At 36.2% G+C, this 21,754-nt stretch overlaps 1 protein-coding gene across 4 annotated transcripts in view; it reads right to left on the bottom strand.

Moving 5' to 3' along the window:
- MKLN1 (muskelin 1) overlaps positions 1-21,754 on the bottom strand; it is a 367,056-nt gene that overhangs the window by 42,036 nt on the left and 303,266 nt on the right. For all 4 annotated transcript variants that reach the window (XM_040259653.1, XM_040259651.1, XM_040259650.1 and 1 more), the window contains 3 exons: positions 21,400-21,612; positions 12,765-12,986; positions 9,790-9,919 (listed from right to left, as the gene is read on the bottom strand). In XM_040259653.1, coding sequence (XP_040115587.1) covers positions 9,790-9,919; positions 12,765-12,986; positions 21,400-21,612 — 565 coding nt within the window. The remainder of the gene's footprint in view (positions 1-9,789; positions 9,920-12,764; positions 12,987-21,399; positions 21,613-21,754) is intronic.

Here is a 21,754-nt window from a genome sequence, read left to right as displayed (position 1 = left end):
TTGACAGAATTTAAGGAACACAACAAGTAAACACACTAATTACTATAGAATAGGAACTAGATGTTTGTAAGAGTTCTGTATCATCAATGCCCTATTTAGTATCTGGCAAATGTTGAAGACACAATATATGTTTGTTACCTTGAATAAAAAAAAATGATATAAGAAAGTAGTTCTATTATTGTCAGCTGAGTTTCTAGAGCAAACCATAAAGTTCTGGTTGTGTGACAGATCTTCTAAACATAATTTTCAATTAGTGTTAAACAGAGCTTACATATGGGAAGTCTGCTAAACCCCCTGTGTTCACAAACCTATTGCCAAAAGTTATGCAGAAATAAACTCAAATTTTTGATGTGCTGAATTTTGATGTAATTATGTATGTGTTAGACACAATACCAGTAAATCCTTTTTTCCTAAGCAGCTGTCAATCTACTGATTTAAATTGTAATTTCCTTCTAAAGAAAACATAAAACTGTTATACTCTAGTTAAAAAAATTAGAGTTGAAAAAAAAAAGAGTTGATGTTTCTTTAGATCTTAAAATGCTAAATCTGAGTTAATTCATTTAAGTAATCATAAATAGCAATCATTTAAGATTTTACAGTATCTGACACAATAAGAAATTATAACAAGAAGCAGTAATTTTACAACTAGATATACTATCTCTAATTGGTGGTCTCAACAGTTCATACAAATTTCTTCTGTGAGTGTAAACAGTCCAATTTGAAGCTCATATAAAAGCAGTTTTAATCAGATAACTCACATTACTGAATCACAGAAACATAGCAATTATGTGTTAAGTCCATCTCACATTATACTAATTAACTATAATAAAACAGGTTTAGAAGAACAGTTAATAAATAGAATGTTTAAATAAACTACAGAGCATCCATACAATAAAATTGGTATTTTCTAAGAATACTTAATAATATAGAAGTTTAAATAGTACTGTGTCTTGTCCTTAAAAGGACTTTGAATGGCTTACAAAATAAGTAATTATTTAACAAGATAAAATTAAAATTTAAACAGACGTTTAAAAACCAGCTAAAAGTAACTCTACGGGAGGACAATACATACACCATAGTTCTGACATGAGGTCTTCTAATTGGTCTAACTTAAGCCAGTGAAAAAAATTTTAGACTAAGAGTACTGAAAAGATTGAATACTCTTTAAGAATTCCTGAATAAAGTCTGTGTATTTCAGTAGGTTTTTTTTTTTTTTTTGAGGTTCTGTAAAGCAGAGTCAAGATTTTACTGCCAGATGAATATTCAGAATCATGTAAACAACTAAAGTTAAAACAATATGCTCTAATCCCTAACCTGGGTTTGAGGAGTTAAAGAATTTCAGGAGACAATGCTTTATAAGCTAAGATCTGAAAGATGAGTGAAAATCAGCTACACTTTGGAGGTAGGAGGAAAGAGTGACTTAGGTAGGGAGAACACTATGGGAAAAACCTCAAAGGCATGAAAATATATGCCACCGATAATTACTATTCAGTGGTCATGAAAAAAAGAATTGGTGGCAAGGTCGAGGGTGAATATCAAGAATGGGGAACTAACTAAGCTGAGGCATATTATAAAAGAATCTGTGAATTAGGCCGAGTTTAGACTTAATCTGAGGGCAAAGAAGAACAATTAAAAAAAACATCTTAAGCAATGGAGAGAAAAATGATCAGGTTTATATTTTTAAAAGATTTTCTGGGAATCCTGGGGTGGTCTAGTGATAAGGACTTGGCAGCTTCCATTGCTGGGGGTCTGGGTTCGATCTCTGGTTCAGGAACTAAGATCCCATAAGCTGTGTCACATGGCCAAAAATAAGGGTATTTTCTTATCTTAGTAGTACTAATCAAAAGGTAAGGTGTTAATCTACTTCTTTTTCTTCCCTATGCACAACTCTAAGATCCATGAAGTTAGAGCTCTTAGTTTTATCCCTAGTGCTTAGATTATCTGGCACCTAGAACGTGATCAAAAGATATTTGTTGAATAAATGTTAAAGTATACCGTTCTGTACTTAATTGGTAACACAGAAACAGTTGCATTCTGCTCAAAGTGTGAAGAATGGGTTGGGGAGGGATGGGATACACAGGAAGAAGAATACTAGAGACAGAGGTCAAGCAAGTGTTGGCAGTCCAAACTAGTGAAATAGCAATGAGAACAGAGAGAAGATGAAGATAGAACTAATATGACTTGATTACTGGATTGATCAATGAACCTGTAGGCAGTACTGACATACACTTGTGAAAACCGAGGTACCCAACAATAACACCAGCTCAAACTAGCATCAATCCACTTCTACTCCTAGAGTGGCTATAAATGAGATACCATTTCACTTAACATATAATTTGGGTCACTTATAGATGTGCAAAATAAGGCTTAAGATTCAGTAACCTGTCCAAGCTTACTTGATTAAGGACTGAGATAGGCTCTGGAGAGCTAGAAGAGTCAATCTTCTTAATCCTGGCCACTATTTAGAAGTCCCTCTTGAGGGAGGAGTGGACGATGCACCAGGAAGACAGACAAAGAGAGAGAAAAAAGGGGACTTAAAGAAGGGAGCAGAGAAGGGGAAAATGGGAAGGAAGAGAGAGGAGTAAAGGAAGAAGAGATGGAAGGAAGTGACCTAAGGAAAGGAGAAAGGGAGAGATGGAAAAAACAAGAAAGAAAAATGAAAAGAAAGTAATTTCAGTTTCACTCTAATATGCCAGCAGAGCCACTGAGGTTTCACAACTCCAAGTAATAATGGCAACAGTTTTAGGCAGGTTCTAACCAGATGCTCAACTCTGCCATAAAAATCTTCAGTTAAAGGATGTACACATAGCCTGTTGTACACATAACCTTTGGACAATGCAATTTACAGGCATACTGTCAATATTAAACACTTGGAAAATGTACATTTAGACAAAAGAATGCTATTTTCAAAACTTTAATTAGATCAAAACCCTAGCATTCATTTTCAGCAACATGGATGGACCTAGAGATTATCATTTGAACTGAAGCAAATCAGACAGAGAAAGAAAAAAATCATAAGATATCACTTACATGTGGAACCTGAAATATGACACAAACAAACTTATTTACAAAATGGAAACAGGCTCACAGACAAAACAAACTAATGGTTACCAAAGCGGAAAGGACGGGGATGGAGGGATAAAGGGATCAGTAGATACAAATTACTATTATGTAAAACAAATAAATAACAAGGTCTTACTGTATACTACAGAAAACTTTACATTTAGTATAATAAACTACAATGGAAAAGAACCCGAAAAAGAGCATATATACACACACATAAATATGTATACACACATACTCAGTTTAGTTCACTCGCTCAGTCGTGTGTGACTCTGCAACCCCAGGGACTGCAGCATGCTAGTTTCTATAGTGTGTGTGTATTCTTGGCAAGAGGTGGCAAGAATACGCACATACTATAGAAAATTAAATCAATTGTATGCCAGAAACTAACAGAACACCGTAAATCAACTACACTTCAATTAAAACAACAAAAAAGCCCTCAGCATTAAACCTTTCGATAATCTTCTATATCTTTTAGGGGAAAAACCCTCAAATTTCTTGTATGTGTACTGTACAAGGCACTGAATAATCAGACTTAACTATTTCTCCAACCTCACTTCACGTAACTTGTCTCACTTTGATATGCACTAGCTCCCTCTGCTTTGGGAACACATTAAATTCTTTCCTGCTTTGAAATCTTTGTACATGCACTTCTCTCAGTCCGTAACACAGTTCTTCCTAATTCTCTGTTTCTTGTCTGAAATCTTAAAGATTGCCTCCTCGGAAACAGTTTCCCAACCTATTCTATCTAAGTGGGTCCTCTCATGTTACTCACTATTATAGCATTCATTTTCTTCACAGTACTTAGAAAGCAAGCGTAGGTCTCTCTTCACTAAAATGAGTTCTTTGAGAGAAGGTATCTTATCCTCTAGTCCACAGCTATGAACCTAAACACACTTGGCATACATAAGGCACTGAAATATATTGGGAGAAAGGGAGGGAGAAGGCCAAACTTCGATGTTAGTAGATGATCAATGATTACTATTAAATTAACAAAAAAACCTGCTTGCACTGTGGGATAATTCACCACAAAGCAATAAAAAAATTAAAGAACCCATAGCAATATTGGTGATTTTCATTTTATAAAAGTTGATTAAAGCAGTAATTAAGCAATAAATCCACTTATCTTTTGGTAATAAAACCATAATGACAAAAATATACCACAATTTAATGTAAGTTTAAAAACAGAACTGTCAGTCACTCAGTGGCGTCTGACTCTTTGCAACCCCATGGACTACAGCACACCAGGCTCCTCTGTTCATGGGACTTCCCAGGCAAGACTACTAGAGTGGGTTGCCATTCCCTTCTCCAGGGACAGAATATAAAATTGTGCTAAATTTTATAAAATAAATAAGCTTAAAGACTAGAAGGAAATACATTAATAAAATTTTAACAGATTATGTCTGAATGGTTTGATATAGTTTCTTTTTTACATCTTTCTGTATTTTTCAAATTCTCTACAACAAGCATATTATTACTCTTATAATCAAAACAAAATTGAACAAAAAGAACAATTATGGCCATTCATTGCTGGCCTTAAAGTTAGCCATAGCAATGAATGAAATATATTGACCAATTCTGCAAATTACTAAATAATAATAATTCACTTTTAAAATATTCAAATGATAGTCATTAAAGCCTATTTACTGTCATATTGCATTTTTTTTGCTCAGTCTTTATCACTATCACTTCGCCACTTTTTCCTTTTAATCTTGGGGAGTACTTTAGTATGGTCAAGAAAAAAAAACAAAAAAACCTTTGCACCTCAAAAAAACAAACAAAAACCCTTCTTTGCACCTCAACTTCTAAACCCTGGCTGTATCATTATCTAGTTGTATATTAATAAGATAGTACTTCACTAAGTTTAATTTTTCTCATCTAGTAAATGAGACTAATACTACCAATTAGAACTATTTATGAAGTTCCATGCTTAGTAACTGGCATTTAGGGTCTAAATAAAGAATAGCCAGTAGGAAATCAACTCTGAATATTCATCAGAAGGACTGATGCTGAAGCTGAAGCTCCAATATTTAGCCACCTACTGTGAAGAGCTGACTCACTGGAAAAGACCCTGATGGTCAAAAGATCGAGGGCAGCAGAAGCAGGTGGCAGAGAATGAGATGGCTGGATAGCATCATCGACTCAATGGACATGAGTTTCAGCAGACTCTGAGAGAGAGTGAAGGACAGGGATGGCAAGCTGCAATTCATGGGGTCGCAACGAGTTGGACACGACTTACCAACTGATCAACTATAATCCATTAGAACATTACTTACTAGATACATAATAAGCACTCTGAGAGACCATGATCATCTAGTTCCAATGTATCTTCAGTCTAGCATGAGCCAGCATGTAGAAGTTTTTAACACATACCTATCGAATCAATTACTATTTTCACTACCTGTTTTTCAGGCAGAGCTGCGTCAGAATTGTAGGGAATTATTATTCCATCTTTCCAGTAATTTTAATGGAAAACTAGATTAAGTTTTAAAAGCTAGAGGAAATAAAAAATTAAATCATATACCTCCACATTATCCTATGGTAGTAGAAAATAAATGAGTAAACAAGACAGAAAATTTTAGACATGATAAATAATGTTATTAGTCATTTCTTAGAATATTTCTTTCTATGGAATTTCAGTCCATGGAATTCTCCAGGCCAGAATACTGTAGTGGGTAGCTGTTCCCTTCTCCAGGGGATCTTCCTAACCCAGGTCTCCCGAACTGCAAGCAGATTCTTTACCAGCTGAGCCACAAGGGAAGCCCACTTCTTTCCACAGTTTTACATTATATCAACACCTACTGACTTCTCGTTATAGTAGATGAAGAATTTTACTACCTTGATGCTATCTTCCCACTAAATTTTATCCCAATTTTTGGTTAAACTGATTTTAGCTTTTGCATTATTATGAAGAGGGGAATACTGCTCATTGTAGACCCCAAAACTGTACTATGATGAGGTCTGCTTTTTAAAAATATTTTTTTTCCTACTGTGTTCCTATCCTCTTACATCAGATATTATTTACTGATTAATACCTTTTAGATTCCAATTGTTCAAACATCTATCTAGTCTACTTTTATCTTTTATCTACTTTTAGTCAACCTCACTTTTTGGTGAGGAGAGGTCTATTTTCCTATGTTCTCCTGCTCCAATATGAACTGGTTGTTCATACATTTGTTGTGCAGGTATCATGTTGGGATGGCCCTTCATTGCTTTCCTGTGTTAGATTCTCTTTTCCTCAGTTCTCAGAATGTTTTCAACTACTTTTACTCCCTTTTGTTAGTATATATGACGTACTAACTTTCAAAAAAGAGTGCATAAAAGATGATCATTTTTTAAATCTTGTGTGGCAGACACTGTTAATTGCATGATCCAATAGCCATTTCCAAATCCCTTACTCTGTATACTATACAAAGGCTGGAAAAGCTAAATGCTTGCTTTCCCAGACTCTCCTGAAGCCACGTTTCACAGTTCTAGTCAATAAAATGTCAGTACGGAGCTTTCTGGGCACATTTGGCTCTGCTTCCTTTTTTCCTATTTGGAAGGAAGGCATGATGTTAGAGGTGTGTCAGTCAACTTGCCACCATGAGATTCAGTTCAGTTCAGTCACTCAGTTGTGTCCGACTCTTTGTGACTCCATGAATCGCAGCACGCCAGGCCCCCCTGTCCATCACCAACTCCAGGAGTTCACTCGAACTCATGTCCATCGAGTCAGTGATGCCATCCAGCCATCTCATCCTCTGTCGTCCCCTTCTCCTCCTGCCCCCAATCCCTCCCACCATCAGAGTCTTTTCCAGTGAGTCAGCTCTTCACATGAGGTGGACAAAGTACTGGAGTTTCAGCTTTAGCATTAGTCCTTTCCCAGGACTGATCTCTTTTAGAATGGACTGGTTGGATCTCCTTGTAGTCGAGGTATTCTCAAGAGTCTTCTCCAACACTACAGTTCAAAAGCATCAATTCTCTGGTGCTCAGCTTTCTTTATAGTCCAACTCTCACATCCACACATGACCACTGGAAAAACCTTAGCCTTGACTAGACGGACCTTTGTTGGCAAAGTAATGTCTCTGCTTTTCAATATGCTATCTAGGTTGGTCGTAACTTTCCTTCCAAGGAGGAATTGCATGGCTGCAATCACCATCTGCAGTGATTTTGGAGCCCAAACAAATAAAAGTCTGACACTGTTTCCACATCTATTTCCCATGAAGTGATGGGACCAGATGCCATGATCTTCATTTTCTGAATGTTGAGCTTTAAGCCAACTTTTTCACTCTCCTCTTTCATCAAGAGGCTTTTTAGTTCCTTTTCACTTTCTGCCATAAGGGTGGTGTCATCTGCATAGCTGAGGTTATTGAGATTTCTTCCGGCAATCTTGATTCCAGCTTGTGCTTCTTCCAGCCCAGCGTTTCTCATGATGTACTCTGCATAGAAGTTAAATAAGCAGGGTGACAATATACAGCCTTGACATACTCCTTTTCCTATTTGGAACAAGCCTGTTTTTCCATGTCCAGTTCTAAGTGTTGCTTCCTGACCTACATATAGGTTTCTCAAGAGGCAGGTCAGGTGGTCCGGTATTCCCATCTCTTTCAGAATTTTCCACAGTTTATTGTGATCCACACAGTCAAAGGCTTTGGCATAGTCAATAAACCAGTTAAAAACAGAAAAACATATGAAAAAGAACCTGAGAGCATTTATGACATTTCTTAAGTCACTACATCAGTCCCAGATTATCTACATTTGGATTTCTCATCCTGTGAGACAAAAGATTCCTGATTTGTTTAAGCCATTCTCTTGGTTTTCTATTACGTGCAAACACACACATACCCCACTGATAAACCTGCTATATCTGAAAATACCATTTCTTCCCTCATTTCCTTGGTGTTTGGCTAGAAATAGAATTCCAGGTTGATGATAATTTTCCCCCAGAATTTTTAAGACCTTGTTTCCCCCTTTAGCTTCCAATGTTGCTGAAAATTTCTAGCATTCTAAGACCTGTTTCTTTGAATGTGACCTCATTTTACACTGGTAGCTTTTCAGATATTCTTTTTATGACTGATATGTAAAATTCCACATGAACAATGATGTGTCATCTGACTGAGAAGGGTTTATTTTTTTAATTCAAAGTACTGACATCCAAAAGGGGCCATTTATAATCTGTAGATCAATACTTTTCAGTTTAGGGAAATCTTCTGTTAGTCCTTCATTTTATAATCTAGTCTCGCACATTCTCCTTGCTCTCCACAGTTAGAGAAACTCATTAGTTTAACACCAGACCTCTTACGCTGATTTTCTAAGGTCCTTATTTCTCCAATTTCTACCATCTCTGTCTCTTTGTCTATTTCTCGGGAGATGTCTTACTACTCTTCTACTTTTTAACAAAATTTATTTCCAAAAGGTCTTTCTTAGTCTCTGATCTTTCACTGTATCCTATTATTGTTTTATGGATGCAATATCCTTTTCTCTTAGAAAACTGATCTTGATCATTAACTGACAGTTCATTTACAGTGAAGAAATAAAATTTAACTGAAAATAGCATGTATACAACGGGGAACACCATAGGGGAACTGGGCCATGAAAGAAACCACTGTCCTGGGGGCTAGCCAGAAAGATCAGACATCTCAGTGGAGGCCGGTACCCCAAACAACAGTATCTGGAAATCTTTTCTATGACACCACATATTTCCTCTAGAGAAGGTGATACTAAACTTTTGTAGGAGACACATGCCTAGAATCCTAAGAGCAGGGAAAGGGTTAGAAGTTCCACTATTCAGTACATGGACTTAATTCTCCTATTTTACACTCTGTTCTCTCTGCCTTCACAGAGCCTATATTTCTCCAGGATATGAAATTCTAGCCTCTGCCCAACAGGAAGTATGGGAGAAAGATCCTGAGGGTCAAACTGCCTCGCATGTACTTTTTTATTACGGTGTTATCTTTTTTTAAAAAAATTCTTCCTAAATATAAGCAACTATTATATATATATAATAAATAGTAAAAGGAAAAGCAAAAACAAATAGATAAAAGGAAAAGCAAGCTAATCTAATTTCTTACCCTAATGCTCTAATTAGGCACTTTAAAGCATTGAGTCTTAAACAAATATCATTATTCTGTGTATACTAAATGCAGGCAAAGTGACTACTAAGCAGGGTAACTATGTAAGTTATCCAAAATAAGAAAGTTTTGAGAATGAATGGGACACTATTAATAATTATGTATAAACTGGGATTATTTCAGGCAAACTAATCACCTTATTATCAGGAGAATAACTTTCTGGATGCTGAGAGTATAAAGTTATAAGGCATTACCAATGAACGATGTGAAGTCTTCCCTCAAGAACAAAGACATACTCGACTGTATGTGTCTAACATATAGGTCACCTTAGAGAAAATGGAAGGTGGAAAGAACTAGCAAATACAGGATCATACAGTTTTCAAAAGGTATTAATTCTTATAATCACCCTTAACAAGCACACATATAAATAATCCCTTTACAAATTTGCATATTGTCTTTCTGTTAAAGGGAATCATCATAATAATAATTCATATAGCATTTTTAAACAGGTTGAACTAAATAATTTAGCTGGTAGAGACTTTTTTTCCTCTTATTCAGAATTACTTTGATTAAGCAAATGGGAAAAGCATTAAGAATGGTTAGAAAGAAAAGCTAATGGGTTATAGTCTTCTATCTGAAGTAATTAAGACATGAGAGAAGAATCACTAATTGCCTTTACCCATTCCAGAGTCTTTCTTGGTACCATCTGATATTATGTCTACATGATCAGAATCCACATCATAACTAAAGAAATCATTCAAATAGGTCTTCGATCGCTGGCCACCAAATACATATAAGCAACGATTTTTCTGTAAAATAAAAAAAAAAGGGAAAGAAGGAAAAAAAGTCATTTTCACAAAGAATTCAGAATAATTCTTTTAAAATTTAAACGTCTAGAGAAGTAATTTATGAGCGATTCCATGCAATGAAGTACTTACTGTACTGGTATAAAGTGGAAAAGGAAGCTCTGCATTTACTGCTACGGGATAATTGCTAGGATATCCTACTGAAGTAAAAAAAAAAAAAACCCAGTCATGCATATAGGGTGCCACCACTGTGTATGGAAGGAGAAGAAGGAATGTGTGCTGTGTGTGTTTCTCTCTTCAAAAAAAAAAAACAAAGGAAACTAGCAATAACAATTAGCTACAGGGAAAGTAACAGAACAGAAAGACAGGGAAAATAACCATATCTCTCCAACAGCATAATGACAGTTTTGCCTTGAGAACTATGTAAATGTTTTTCCTTAATTAGAAAATAAAAGTAAAAGAAAAAATAATGTCTGAAATTTGGAGGAAAAAAAAAAAAAAAAGAAAGAAACAAGTAAGCCTATATACAAAACCTATATACAAAGATACAATTGGACAGAGACACATGATCATGCAGACAAGTAGTAGTATTTCTAGTGATTTTAATTCTCGCTTTTTGACTACCCATCCCTAGTGGGCTATATCCTAAACAGAAAAATAATCAGAAAGAAATCTTAAATGGCATTCAGTGATTCTATTAGTTTTGCTATCCAGTAAGCTATTTTAGAAAGAGCAAGTAACATATCATCATCAGGAAGTAGGATTTTAACCATAAAGTTTCATAGAAACAAAGATATAAAATTTTAAATTCTATAATCTTAAATTTAACTTGGATATCAGTATAAACTCATGATTTTTTTTTTCTCTTACTAAAAAAGACATATGTATACATGTGTGTGTATATATGCAAAGGTATACTGGGACATGGGTACTCCCACTGGTCAAAGACGGAGAAAAATCAGGGAATCAAAAAGAATAATGACAGCAAGTTAAATACATCAAATACATAAAAATCCATAAGTTTATAATAATACTTATGAAAAACTCATTGGTAAATTTTGGAGCCTCAGCTCATTAAAATGAAAAGACAATAGAGGAAAAGAATCAAAATATTTATATTACCTATCCTGTGTGGTTTACATATTAGAGTAGCCAATTAGTTAATGAGGATAAGTTTTTATAGAAGAATCAGTTAATAAATAAAGAAAAAGGTAATTAGAAAAATGACCACTCATCAAACCCTACTAAAATCTAGTCTATGACTATAGACTATAGTGACTGCTAAAACCATTAGATAAAAAGTTGAGAGGAAACTTAATAACTGATCAATCAGGTTGATAACACCTAAACCCACCTGAACAATTTTAACACCACCAAAGTTGTGACAGCTAGACATTAAATGCTCTTTATATTTTATAATCGGATCAGCTGTGAAGTATACTTGCAAGTCCCCTTTTGGCCCACCCAAAAAAGGAGAGGAATCTAAAATTAACCCTCCAAATCTAAATACCAGCTCACAGGAAATATGGAAAACAGAGGATCATGTTAAATGACACTGTAATAAAAATCAGTCAAACTGAGAACATGGGAAACTCCAAAGCACACATGAGGCTTTCTTAAACAAATAAGCAGTATACAGAGAGGGGCAAAAAAAGGAAGGGGGAGTATTCTCATGGATTAAAAGAAATTTAAGAGCTATTAACAACCAAATGCAATACACAGAACTTTTCTGGATCCTGACTTTATAAACCAACTATGAAAAGTATTTTTCAGCATGGCAGGGGAAAAATGAGTGCAGTATTAAATGATATAAAGAAACTGCTTTTACTTTGGTTGGGTTTCATAACCATACTTGGAGAAGGCAATGGCACCCCATTCCAGTACTCTTGCCTGGAAAATCCCATGGACGGAGGAGCCTGGTGGGCTGCAGTCCATGGGGTCGCTAAGAGTCGGACATGACTGAGCAACTTCACCTTCACTTTTCACTTTCATGCATTGGAGAAGGAAATGGCAACCCACTCCAGTGTTCTTGCCTAGAGAATCCCAGGGACGGGGGAGCCTGGTGGGCTACCATCTATGGGGTCGCAGAGAGTCGGACATGACTGAAGTGACTTAGCAGCAGCAGCATAACCATACTACAATTATGTTTTAAAAAAATCTTTATGTTAGTGACACACTATGGTATTTATAGTTGTAATGATATAATGTCTGGAATTTGCTTTAAAATACCCAACACAATAAAATTTAAGAATAGACACAGAATAATAGTAATTGTTGAAACTGGTAAATAAGTACATAGGAATTTATTATACTGTTCTGTCCACTTTAGTATATGTTAAACATGTTTCACAGTATATTTTTAAAGTTTTGTTCATAGCAGGAGCCCATGTTCTCATTATAACACTTGAAAAAATTAAATGTCTGTATGCTGGTTTTTGCTGATAAATTCTAATTCCAATTCTATAAAGTCAATTCTTAATTCTCTGCACTTAATGGAGAGTAACAAAAGAGAAAATAAGAACAGATAATAAAATCAACATTCCAGATACTAAGAGAAAACAGTAAGTAAAAAGCTATGTAAGAAAGAGAAATAGCTACAACATATAACAGTGAAGTCAGTCATAAAAATGCTGAGATAACTACTTAGGAATTAATAGGCTGATAGGAAATATAATTAGCAAACAGTTCACCAATAAAGGTAGTTTTGTTTTTCCTTATTATTGTCAACACTTATTCATTTCTAATGAAAAGTTTTGCTCTCTTACTGAAGAATTAGATTGCATCACTTCTTTTCCTATTGAGAGATACATGACAAAATAACATAAGACAATGTACAGAATATTCTTACTGAGTGGAAGAGCATGCAGTGTCCTATCCGAGATTGGATGTCCTCAGGACCAGCATTACAGGAGTCCTCTCGAAGAAGTTTCCAGGTTTGACATTGACAGTTGAAAGCAAACAATCCACTGAATTGTGGTTCACTGGCTCTGCTGTCGTCTACACTGCCATTACATGTCAAAATCCTACCACCAAAGGTGTAGATCATATGTTTTTCCGAGTCCATACACATCTACAGAACAAGGCAACAGGTTGAATAGCTTTAGACTGTTCCTGTCGTATGAGTTAAAATTTAACCACTGTATGCAGTTTTAGAATCTAAAAAAACTGAATATTATCTTAATAATACCAAATACCATCCCTGATTATTATATGCACTTATTAATTTATATTAAAATCCTGCTCTGCTCACTACATGGAAGAGATTCAGGATCGATTTCAAAATAGGTTGAAATCGATCCAGGTTTCCTTTTTTTTTTCCCCAGTGAGAATAAAATATGTTGGGTTAAGGAGTTTTACGCTTTCTCAAGTTGCATAATTTTTACCAAATCAACCAAAAATAATTTAGTTACTGATTTAATACTGAACATATTCTGTGGGTAAACCGTGATCATATCCTCCTTATAAAAACTCCCTTTTCTCCATTCTAGTACGTGCATGTTAAGTTGCTTCAGTAGTGTCCAACTCTTTGAGACCTTATGGACTGTAGCTCGCCAGGCTCCTTTGTCCATGGGATTCTCCAGGCAAGAATACTCGATTGGATTGCCATGCCCTCCTCCAGGGGATCTTCCCGACCCAGGGATTGAACTCACATCTCTTATGTCTCCTGCATTGGCAGGGCGGGTTTTTTAGCACTAGTGCCACCTGAGAAGCCCTTTCCATTCTAAGCAAGCATTCTATTCCTCTTGCTGCCATTTAATAAAAGAAAAGATATGTGAATAAGAGTGACGTAGCTTATATCATTTTGCATTTATTTTACAAAATTCTCCCAGTTATGTTTTTACCAAAACAAACATACGAAAAGACATTTGCAGCAATCCATCTTTGGGCTGACTTCTATGAATCTTGCCTCCTTTTAACACAATATGTAAATTTAATTTTCTTTGAGGTACGTCAAGCAATTCATCTTCAAAAGCCAACCCTGACTCTTCCATTCTTTCAACTCAAGATTGTTTTTACAAAAATATCTCTGGGAAAACAGCCACTGGTCAGAGGACAATAAATAAGAAACAAATTCTATTTCAAAGAATACATAAGTACAAGTTGATAATCAGAGACTGAATACAAGTGGCATTTATGCTTAAGTAATAAACTGTATACATAAAACATATTTTTTGTTGTTGCTAAAGCACAAATACTAGGCATTATATGTTCAGTTCTCTCCTCCTATCAAACTACTTCTGCTGTTTATCTATTTCTGGTATTGTTTTTAACCAAAAAACTAAATAATTATAAAGCTTATTTTAAAATTAGTATTTCATCTTAAAAAGAAAGGATTCTAGTCTAGCACCTCCAAATCTTTACCTACCACTAAAGATTCACTCACTTGCCATTTCCCAGGTTTCTGGCAGACTTCTATAAATTAAGATGAAAATCTGTAATTCCCAGGGATGAAAAATCTTGGGGAGCACAGTTCAAAAACTATGATGTCAAAGTTTTCATGTCCCTGGCACTCAGAAGAAAAGTGATCCTATGCTTTAATCTTAAATGATTATATCATGAAAAGCAATCCATTATATTCAAGCAATCCAACTATATCATGAAAAGCAATCCATACATTGCTGAGGGACACATATAACGTGAGCGTATTTTCATTTTCTTAAATTCAGAGTCACACTCATTTTGTTCAGTCTCTGTTATCTAGCCCTTATGGTTCTACTTCAATATGACTACAAAGGACATTTCTCTTTCCTTTGGGGGATATTTAACTTTCTTTTTGATATGGCTATTCTCATTTGTTATCAGAGAAGCATAAACATCTTTATTTGGTAGCTCTTTCTTGCACAGCAGGCCAAACTCAAAGACAGAGGAAAATACTGCAGTAGCTTGATGATTCTTTCTCATATCTTAGAACAAACAGGACACAAAATAGAAATAATTTTATTCCTTTAACTTGGGTGTTCCCTGTAAGATACCTAGTTTCAATGACGGTCAATTATCAGATAACAAGTTTTAATCACTCCAGGAAACTTTGCTGTTCATCAGTTTATGGTTTCCTTTCAATTTTTTTATCTCTGAAAAATGTTTTGAAAATCCAATGGCTTATTCAACTATGCAATCCACAGTATCTCTTCCCTCAAGAAATCTTGAGTCTACTCTGTCAGGAGAGGTATTTAATTTCTAAAATCAAATAAATAATGGATAGCCACTTATTCCTCACACCTATCCCCAATTGTTTTTTAAATTGAAAGTATCTTATTTTACTTTATCACATGAACACAAGGTTGGCTAGGGTTAGGGTAGGTTCAAAATTAATTTCCTCCTCACAAAATCTGAAGAAATTATTATAAAGCTTTCTAAGTAGTGTTGTCCAACCCATTACCCTACCTCCCAGCAACATCCAAAAATCCTCATGTTAAACTGATTCTTGTGTACGTTGTGCGTTTATGCTCAGTCATGTTTGACTTTGTGACCCCATGGACTGTAGCCCGCCACTCTCCTCTGTCCATGGAATTTTCCAGGCAAGAATACTGGAGCACACTGCCACTTGCTCCTACAGGGGGTCTTCCTGACCCATGGAACAAATCCACGTCTCTTGTGTCTCCTGCATGGGCAGGTGGCTTCTTTACCACTAGTGCCACCCAGGAGTCTGATACTTATTATTCTCAAAGGTAACCAGTTTTCTCTCTGGTTATAGGATTTTCTCTTTCTTGATTCTGAAATATCATTAAGGAAGTATCTAGGCAGGGATATTTTTCATTTATCCTGATCTTTACTTGTTGGGAGCCAGCGTGAGGAATCCCACCCGTGACAAGGTCATGAGGGAGGAAGCTGACATACGCAAGGCCGTGATCAGACTTCAGGAGTTCCCCCTGGCATTTCCTGAGCATCCACCCCCCACCCGCCCCTGCAAAAATAATCTGCCTGCTTTCCCACTCTTCTGACATTCTCTGGAAAAAGTCAATTCAGGGCTTTAGTCTTCTGCATTTGAAAGAGTGTTTCAATCCAAAAACTCCTCTGATGGCTTTCTAGCCTGCCTGCAGGACTCGTACAGCTGTGCATGTGATTGTTTGAGGCCTCCTGACCGCAGGAGGCACAGGAAGCTTAAAACATCCTAGGAATGTAAGGGCTTCCGAGGAGTCAAAGTCATTAGAATACGACTGATTAAAAGTTTCATTTGTTGAGCCAATACTTGCTGCCAAATTTTCATATCCTTTAAATTAGCAACATTAGGTCTTTGAGTTAAGTACCTTCTTTGTTATAACCCACTATGCCTTTGTTCTACAGAGATGTAACTTTAGCGCTTTAAGGAGATGCAGATTAAAGAAAAACACTTAGGGGAAACGAAATTAACATTCATTAAGAAAGAGAGCCAAAAAGTGTTAACAAGCCTCTTGGCCAAAAGATAACATAAATCACCTGAGACCTTTTGTATACAAAAAGATATACAGAAAGAGTCTGGGCTGTTAACACTACATAATTTTGTATTACCCACTGATCTCTATGTATAATCAAAAGTATAAAAGGCCTTGAAGGACAATAGAAGGGGAGCCAGTCGCTGGACTGGTTTCTCCCGTGTCTCTTTACTTTAATTTCAGGCTGAATTTCTATCTGGGGCGCGGAGGCTCGCCAAGTCTACTTACTTGCCCTGGCTGTTAAGACCCACGCGAAAGGGAGCCTAAGGCGAGGCACCCTTAGATATTCAAGCGAGCGCCGGTGGCCCAACGTAGATGGTGCAAATTCCTTGTCTGGAATTTTATTGGTCTTCCGCGTAATCCAAGCTATTCAGCCCTCTTTCTCCACTTAATCTTCCTACTACACTATTTCTTCCTAATCTAATCTTATATTAATAAATAAATAAGTCTTTCCTCGCCGACTCCGTCCACCCTTCGAATTCCCTGGATCCACCGGGGCTGGACCCCGGCATTTACTAGGAATTTCTTTCATTCTGAAAAGTATCTTTCTTCAGTTCTGATAATTTTCTTCATTTTTACCTTGAGTGGGTTTTTGTTTGTTTTTCGGCTTCCATTCTCTTTCTAGAACTATCAGGTGCATATTCGAAATTCAGGTCCTTTTGTTTAATTTTTCTCTCATAATTTCAGAGAGAAATGTAATAATTTAGTAACCATTTAGAGGTGAGGATGTCCACATTGCTTTTTAATCTATTTACTGAGTTTTTAAAATTTCACTATCAAATCTTTAATTGATAATTTTTCTATATATTTCCTTTTCATGGACGCAATAGCCTCCTGAATTGCTCTGATCACTTAAAGATGTCTTCAGTTCACACTACAAGCTGTTTTTAAGTCTTAATTTGTTGAGTTCAGTATCTCTTGTCTCGTAATATTAAATTATCTTCAAATATTTGGATTTGGGCATTATTGTTTTAGCCTTCTTTGTATCTGAGAACCCCAATTCATCTGCCTGTTGCATATACAGTCTACCTAAGGGACTGCGTAGGGCAAGACGAGACATAATGCTGTGAAGGGTGCTGCAGCAGCTCTCCAGTGCTTTATCTGTCCAGCTCCAATATCCACACTGAACACTTGACCTGTTAATAATGACCACAGTCCAGTGCTACTCAGTCAAACTGGAAACCGTCCAGCTGTTTCATGCCCAGTTGATCATGTACTGTTTGCCCCAAAATACATACTGTGAGACTCCAGTTGCTGCTGTCTTATAGGTTGTGGTTTATTTTGGTTGGATCTAATCCTACCTGCTTTCTAACTCACAGGAATTCCCTCAAATATTTTAAGTTACCTAAGGGCAATCTTTCTTGTTTTTCTACACAATTACTGACGTATTCTCTTGTCATTTCACAGGTTGCTGGGCAGGAAGACGGTAAAAGTGCATGTTCAATGATCCACCCTGGCCCAGGGAGAATGTCAGTAAGCCAAGATCTGCAATCTTGTGACTGAAGTTCTTCCTGTCATTTCTTGATTAGGTCATTTTACATTTTCCAGTACTTTATGTCAAATCCTTGGCTCATACTGTCTTTTCTTTGAAAACCTTCTAGATACTGTCTCTTAGCACTGAATGTAACTGTAGAGAAATCTGATACTAGTTTTGTTTCACCTCTGGATCATTTTGTCTAGTTCCCCCAAAATGGCTTCTTTATCTTTGAAATTCATGTCACTAATATATTATCACAGTTGAATTTTTTAGAGTTGAATGCCTAGGGCAATTTTCTCTGGCTATAACACATCCTTTTACACTATGTGCAATAGGTTTCCTTCCTGAGGAAATTCTTGAACTTTATGTATAACTATTTCTTCTGTTCCACTGTTTTGGTTTTCTTCTTTAATGTGTCCAATAATGTATATGTTGGCTCTCTTCTGCATGTCTTTTCTGTCTATACTTTCCTAGGTAGCTGTTATATCCATACTTGCTTTCTTTATCTGCTTTTTGTATTTCTTATGACCCTTACCCAGGCTTCTTTATGTTCCTTGTAAACTAGTGAAGTTTACAATATTTTTCTTCAATTTCTTCCCTGAGATTTACCAGGCCCAGTTTCACCTGCTTTGATTATTTGGCCATCTCATCTGCATTCTTGTAGTTTTCTTCACAGTTTCAAGCTTCATTAAGTCATTTATGTTAGAATATTGGAATATAATTTTCATCTGCTGTTAGCATGAAAGAAAGCTTCTGCTATTGTTTCTACTTTCACTGTTTTCCTTTAGAGTACTTCACTAAAGATCTGTTTACTACTGATTACACTGTCTACTACTTTATTAGTTTTTCATATTTAAATAACATTTAAATATGGTTCCCCATATTTAACTGAGCTGAATTTCCCTGCACCAGATAATATAAGGATGCTATGGAGGTATGATATTCTTTCTCAAGTTCTTCCTCCTCTATTTCTAATGAATTGCATGGCTTCTTCAAAATATGGAGCTTCTGTGAAGCCATGTTTTCTCCAGCTGAATCTCATCTGGCTTAGGGGGCTCTATCTTGAGCCTTGAGCTCCCCCAGTTCCTTCAATGGACATGCAGAACAAGCCACTGTCCCTACTTGTCATGGTGTTTCCAAACCTCTTATGGGCCTTGCTGGGCATTTTCCACATGGTGAAAAGTCAAAGTGAAAGTCGCTCAGTCGTATCCAACTCTTTGTGACCCCATGGACTATAGAGGCCATGGCATTCTCCAGGCCAGAATACTGGAGTGGGTAGCCTTTCCCTTCTCCAGGGGATCTACCGAACCCAGGGATCGAACCCAGGTCTCTGACATTGCAGGTGGATTCTCTACCAGATGATCCACAAGGGAAGCCCAACAATACTGGAGTGGGTAGCCTATCCCTTCTCCAGCGGATCTTCCCGACCCAGGTCTCCTGCATTGCAGATGGAATCTTCACCAGACTGAGCTATTGGGGAAGCCCCCATGTTACTTAACTGATTTCCTCAGTAGCTTCAATGAGTTCAATTTCTGCTCTGCTCGTGACACTTCCATTAAGATGTACCTCTGCTAGGCTTCCTCTGCATTCACAGTTCTCCCCATTAAACAGTTGTGAGCTTCAATACAGCTTCTGGGTATTCCAGTTGTTTCTACTAAATTTACAAGGAATTGGGAGTTGTGGGTTTTCTTTGGCTTCTGGTTTTGCCGAATATGTGACTTGTCTTGTTTTTTTTGCTTTTTTAAAAATCTTTTTGTTTGGTTCTCATGGTTCCTGAAGAATCACACAAAGCAACAACATGGAAAGCTTCAGCACTAAGTTGCCACTATGTCCTTAGGAAATCTAAAAGTCTTTGAATTTTAATTTTTTTAATATGCTAAAATTGAAAATGGCAAAGTAATTTTTAAACATATCTTCAGGCCTCTAGCTTTCTCACGATCCTCTCAAATTGAATGTTAAGTGTCAAATCTTATAGTGTTACAAACTTAGAGTCGGTTCCAAATCATAACTTTGAATTTGCATAAAACAGAACAGAAAATGTATGCTAGTACATTATGTTAATTGTTCAAGTTCACAGAAGTAGCCACTGGCTGAATCAGCACTGCAATCCGGGCCTCTTCACCCCCAGTGTCCTGTTAATAACATCTAATGAGTTAAAAATGAAGCATTATTTAACAGAACCTAGGCTTCGGGGGACATTCTATTTAACCAAAGTCAAGAGAAACATAGGCCCACATGAGCACAACATATGCGATATCCTCAGACTACCCCTAAGTTATTCTTTTTCTCAACCTGTAAAAACATAAGCATCTTTTGGAAAAGATATTTGGAACAAATTGGAAGAAAATAAATTGTTTCCCTAATAACGTTATCTGTTGATGTTCTATTTTTAAAAGCTCAGAGCAAGTCTAAGTTTTTTAGAGTTCTTATTTTCTATGTGAATGACACTGAGTATGTCAGCAGAAAGTGCAAAGCTTTACAGAGCTGGGTTATGCACAACCAGCACAAGTTACAAATTCAACCTGGGGAGCACTCTCAAGACTAATGTTTTTATTTTCCACACACCACATACTCGGTAGGCATATAAGCCACTCCTCTCACCATTCTCCTATAAAATCTACTTGTTAATATAAATATGGCAGGAGGAAAGTTTTAAAGAACTAACAAAAATTGGTAAAGAAGCAGTAAATAAAGACTTTGGTTTTAATGCCTAGATATTAGGCACAGATTATGTCATAAATTCTAGCACCACGCCCCAATTTCTCAAGTGCTGATATAATGCTTTGTTCATTAATAGTATTATAGATTTTTAAAAAAGTCCTTTTCTTCCCCATACCCCAAAAACTTTGGACATGGGGCTGAGCCAAGCAAAACTGCCTACTGAATTCAAAGTGGTTACTATTTAGTTTGAAGTAGTACTGACCTAAACTGAACTGATACAAAATAAGAATTTAAAATAAAAAAAAGAATTCAAAGACAGATAACAATGATAACAGGGATGATGAGAGCTATACACATACTGATATTTAAATGATTTATGAGACTGCTATATGCAGTCTTGTTTACAACATCATTATATGACTTCTCCTGGTCCTGAATTTAAACTTCATCTAGTACATGCCAAATTCTTATCTATCTTATACTGAGTTTGTGATTATATACAAAAGTGAATATATTGTACTTGCATTGGAAGAAACACTCTACATTTCAAATCCTTGAACTCATTATAAAGTAATTAAAAATTTTTCAGGAATGTAGAATAAAGAATTTAAAATTATTGTTATGATTTATGAATACCATAGAACTACATGGTAGTAGTTCCTCACATGTACTGCTCCCTCTACTCTCTGTAAAGTTTTCATAAAATAACGACTGTGTTCTGAGATCTTATTACTTTATTTTGTACCAAATAAGAGAAAAAAAATTTTAAGGAATAACTTTAAACTACTGAAACAATAGTTTCTTTTATTATTTGTCATAGGTATTTGCGGTAGAAATCACTAACAGAAAACTCAGCATAACATCTGAAATTCGAAGAGCAAGAGTGGCTAAGCACTAACTGACTGCACCACATAGTTATCTAGGCACCAAACCTGATGATCAAACACTAGCTTCGGTCCTCCATCAGCGGCAGTGTCCTCACTGAGCAACATCCACGTGTTTGTGTCGATGTCGTAGCGATAGAAGTCGCTTTTCAGAGACTTGCTGTTCCGCACAGAGGAATCCAAATAACGCCCCAGAGTGTAGATTTGCCTTCGCTGAATGTCAATGCACATTTTATGACATGATCTAGCACTAGGACCATTCTGTGGAGAGCAAACAAAAAAAAAGAAAGAAAATTCAACGAATAAATAATACAAAACAAAATTAAATGCCTCTTTTTGCTGACTTTCACAACAGGTCTGCTCAGAAATTTGATCAAGTCCAACTAATATATATCCAATATTA

Source organism: Oryx dammah, unplaced genomic scaffold (genome assembly GCF_014754425.2).
Source record: "Oryx dammah isolate SB20612 unplaced genomic scaffold, SCBI_Odam_1.1 HiC_scaffold_18, whole genome shotgun sequence".
Classification (NCBI taxonomy): Eukaryota; Metazoa; Chordata; class Mammalia; order Artiodactyla; family Bovidae; genus Oryx; species Oryx dammah.
The sequence above is the reverse complement of the archived record's forward strand: the minus strand, read 5'-3'. Positions and strand labels throughout refer to the sequence as shown.